Here is a 4,085-nt window from a genome sequence, read left to right as displayed (position 1 = left end):
AGTTATTTGGAGAAAAGAATCCTCGATGCCAGAGCCAAGTGGCTTAATGACTACACAACCTCCGATGACGATGAACCTGACTATAGTGACAATGAAGAAATAGAAACAAGCCCTGCCCCACCCGTTGAAAACCATGGTGAAATGAAAACGAAGATGAGGAAGAAGACTCGTCCGAGTATGAAGAGTAAAATCTTCAACCAGAGCTAGCCTTAACCACTAGGAATCTAAGTAAACCTGTAGTAGACTTCTTGACGCTAGTGTTAACTTATTTGCTTCGTGATGCTAGTATTTCTTAGTTACGGAAACTAAGATAACTTTTATGTGATGAAATGTGCATGAGTAATGAAATGGCGAAATTTCGGTATATGACCTGAATATGCTATGTGCAATAGTGAATGAATCGAATGAGCTTTGATTATGTATTTATGTGAATTACCCCTTATTTAAGGATCACTGTGAATGGTGGGAACACCAATGTGAAGAATGCACGTAGCTTATGCAATACTTTTATACACGATCTAGAGTAAGGCGACAAGAAAACAAAATGGTCGAAACTCCTGAACAAGTTGCAGCACGACTTAGGACTCTCGAGCAACTAACTCAAAAATTTGGATTAATACTTCAAAACCAGCTCAACAACAACCACCATGGAGATGATCCGCAAGCTGCAATGGCGAAAAAGATTTCCGCTTTGAAACCATCAACCTTTGTTAGTAGAGAAGACCCATTACTTCTCCAAAATTGGATAAGAGACTTCGAAAAGATTTTCACGACCACGGGTACGCCTGATGCCCAGAAAGTAGACCAAGCGACCTTTTACTTACACGAGGACACTGATACTTGGTGGAAAAGTGTAGGACCCATTGTTAAAGCTCGAGAGAACTTTAACTGGGAAGCGTTTAAGGTAGCAATTAAGGCTCAATTCTTCCCCGAGCACATTCGTAGGCAAAAATACAATGAATTTAGTAGGTTCAACCAGAGCTATAACATGAGTGTCCAACAGTATGCTCAGAAATTTAATGAGTATGCCCGCTTTTGTCCAATTGTAGTTCCAGATGAGGGGACTAAGGCTCAGAAGTTTGAAAACGGACTTAAGTTTGATCTTCAGACTCGAATGGGAAGTAGTACCTCAACTACTTTCGCGGAGGCGTATGCTATGGCCTCAAATTTAGAGAGAATTATACAGCGTGAGAAAGAAGTGCTAAGTAGACATAAAAGGAAGGAACTTGCTAGTAATAGCAATAGCCAAGGGTACGATAAAAGGCCCAACAACAACAACAATGGTGGACGCTACAACAACCACAACAATCAAATTCTAGACAATAGGCCCAACAAGGAAATAGGATACAAAGGAACTTCGTTTGCAAGAAGTGTGCCAAGAGTCATCCAGGATTCACTTGTTAGGGTGAAAGAATTAAGAGTTTCGAATGTGGAGAAGTAGGTCACAAATCGTTCAACTGTTCCAAGAAGCAAGCTCAAAATGGACCAAATGCGAACAATGGTAATAATGGACGTGGAAACAGAATTCAAAGCCCCAATGGAGGAAATGCTGCTCAGAACGGAAACCAAAACATCCACTCTTTTGGAGGTGGAAATGGAGACTATGGAAAGAATGGCAATGGAGGCTACACCAATGGAAGAATCAATGTCATGAGCCGAACGGAAACCGAAACCGATGCTAACGTTGTGACTGGTACTTTTCTCGTGAACTCAAATCCTGCTTATGTACTCTTTGATTCAGGAGCGTCTCATTCTTTTATTTCTAGTACTTTTGTTAATAAGTATCCCCTCGAGTCTACCCAGTCTTGTCGAGCCATTATAACCATGCCAAAATCTCTTTTCCAAAGTATCCGTGTAGTCATAGCTAGTACGGTCGGCCGATCTTATCCTCTTTGACCTAAAAGACTTTGACGTTATCTTGGGAATGGATTGGTTAGCTATGTATAAGGCCAAAATCGAGTGTCATAACCAGAAAATATCTCTTAGAGGACCAAAGGAAAATAGGATATCTTATAAAGACATAATCTTCCAACCTAACGTCAAAATAATCTCTGCCCTGAACCTTCAAACCTATCTTAGAAAAGGCTACCTAGTCTACCTATGCCAAGTAAGGCATGTGAGCGTGGAAAACGAGCAGTTGACTCAAATTCCGGTAGTAAAAGAATTTTCGGATGTATTTCTCGAAGATTTACCTGGAATGCCACCAGTCAGAGAAGTGAACTTCATGATCGACTGAGCCCCGGGAACAAGACCTATCTCTAAGGCTCCGTATCAAATGGCACCAGCAGAAATGCAAGAATTGAAGGTACAGTTGGAGGAATTATTAGAAAAAGGGTACATTCAACCTAGTGTTTCGCCTTGGGGAGCCCCAGTATTGTTTGTCCGGAAGAAAGACGGATCTTTGAGATTGTGAATCGATTATAGGGAGTTGAATAATGCCACGGTGAAGAATAAATACCCACTCCCGAGAATCGAGGATTTGTTCGATCAACTTCAAGGTGCAACAGTGTTTTCAAGGATCGATTCGAGATCGGGTTATCACCAATTGCAAATTGCTGAAGAGGACATCCCGAAAACAACCTTTCGTACGAGATAAGGCCATTATGAGTTCACAGTTATGCCTTTTAGACTCACTAATGCGCTAACAGCTTTCATGGACCTCATGAACAGAACTTTCCAGCCATACTTGGATAAGTTCGTGATAGTATTCATCGACGATATATTGGTGTACTCGAAGGATACAGAAGATCATGAGGATCAGTTGAGGAAAGTATTGGAGATTCTTTGATAAAAGCAATTGTATGCCAAGTTCTCAAAGTGTGAATTTTGGTTGGAAAAAGTATCATTTTTGTGTCATGTGATATCAAGAGAAGGTGTTTCCATAGATCCATCGAAGATTCAAGCAGTGACCGATTGGCCTCAACCTAAGAACGTCACTGAAGTAAGGAGTATCTTGGGTTTAGCTGGATATTACCGAAGATTCGTGAAAGATTTTTCGAGAACGGCCCAACCTCTCACTAATTTGATGAAGAAAATAACGAAACTTTATTGGGATGATAAGTGTGAGGAATTAAGCATTTCAAGAGTTGAAGAAAAGACTTACAACATCCCCGGTATTGACATTACCCTCTTGAGTAGAAGGACTTGAAGTTTATAGTGATGCCTCGAAGAAGGATTTTTGGTGTGTTTTGATGCAACATGACAAAGTAGTGGCCTATGCGTCGAGACAACTCAAACCGCATGAGCAACATCACCCTACTCATGACTTGGAGTTAGGAGCAATCGTGTTTGCGCTGAAAATATGGAGACATGACTTGTATGGAGTGCAGTGTAAAGTCTATACAGATCACAAGAGTTTAAAGTATCTATATACGCAAAAGGAATTGAATATGAGACAAAGACGCTGGATAGAGCTTATAAACGATTATGATTAGAAGATAGTGTATCAAGAAGGAAAATTGAACAAAGTAGCTGACGCGTTAAGTAGGAAGAATGCTCATTCGCTAAACGTTTTGATTTTGGTAAATGATCTGTGTGAGGAGATCAAGAGATGGAATTTGGAAATAGTAGAACCCGGTTATGTGAAAGCTCAATTGAATGCTCTTACTGTTGGACCGAATATATTTGAGATTCGGGAGAAACAATTTGCAGATAAGTGGTTGAGTAAGTTAAGAGAGATGAAAGAAAGTGGTCAAGGACCGAAGTTCGAGATTGATGACAATGGCGTTGCGAAGTATAAACGGAGATTGTGTGTACCATAAGACGAGGAGCTCAAGATGAGAATCCTAAGGGAAGCCCATAATTCGCCGAATTCCATACACTCAAGAGAAGATAAGCTTTATAAGGATTTGAAGAAGCATTTTTGGTGGCCTAGAATGAAGCAAGAAGTAGCCGACTTCGTGGCAAAATGTTTAACCTGCCAGAAGGTGAAAATACAACATATGAAGCCTGGAAGAAACTTGCAACCGTTGGAAGTGCCAGGATGGAAATGGGAATCTATCTCTATGGATTTCATCATGCGATTACCGAATACGAGATCACAAAAGAATGCAATATGGGTAATAGTGGATCGTTTGACCAAGACG

At 40.6% G+C, this 4,085-nt stretch overlaps 1 protein-coding gene across 1 annotated transcript; it reads left to right on the top strand.

The window, feature by feature from the left end:
* Positions 1 to 544: 544 nt before the first annotated feature.
* Positions 545 to 3,761, top strand: LOC104901520 (uncharacterized). The gene is made up of 4 exons (XM_010689109.2): positions 545 to 1,437; positions 1,524 to 1,693; positions 2,649 to 2,770; positions 3,543 to 3,761. Exons 1-4 carry the CDS (start codon positions 545 to 547, stop codon positions 3,759 to 3,761), a joined length of 1,404 nt encoding a protein of 467 aa, XP_010687411.2.
* The last annotated feature ends 324 nt before the right edge of the window (positions 3,762 to 4,085 follow it).

This window comes from Beta vulgaris, chromosome 8 (assembly GCF_026745355.1).
Source record: "Beta vulgaris subsp. vulgaris cultivar EL10 chromosome 8, EL10.2, whole genome shotgun sequence".
Classification (NCBI taxonomy): domain Eukaryota; kingdom Viridiplantae; phylum Streptophyta; class Magnoliopsida; order Caryophyllales; family Amaranthaceae; genus Beta; species Beta vulgaris.
Note: the sequence above shows the minus strand (reverse complement) of the source record. Positions and strands in the feature narration are given on the sequence as shown.

What these genes read in the sequence shown, in the direction of transcription:
- LOC104901520 (XM_010689109.2), top strand. Translation starts at nt 545, where the DNA reads ATGGTCGAAACTCCTGAACAAGTTGCAGCACGACTTAGGACTCTCGAG. An exon ending in AGAGTTTCGAATGTGGAGAA is followed by an intron (nt 1,438 to 1,523) that starts GTAGGTCACAAA and finishes ACGTGGAAACAG; the next exon opens with AATTCAAAGCCCCAATGGAG. An exon ending in ATGAGGATCAGTTGAGGAAA is followed by an intron (nt 2,771 to 3,542) that starts GTATTGGAGATT and finishes CTGTGTGAGGAG; the next exon opens with ATCAAGAGATGGAATTTGGA.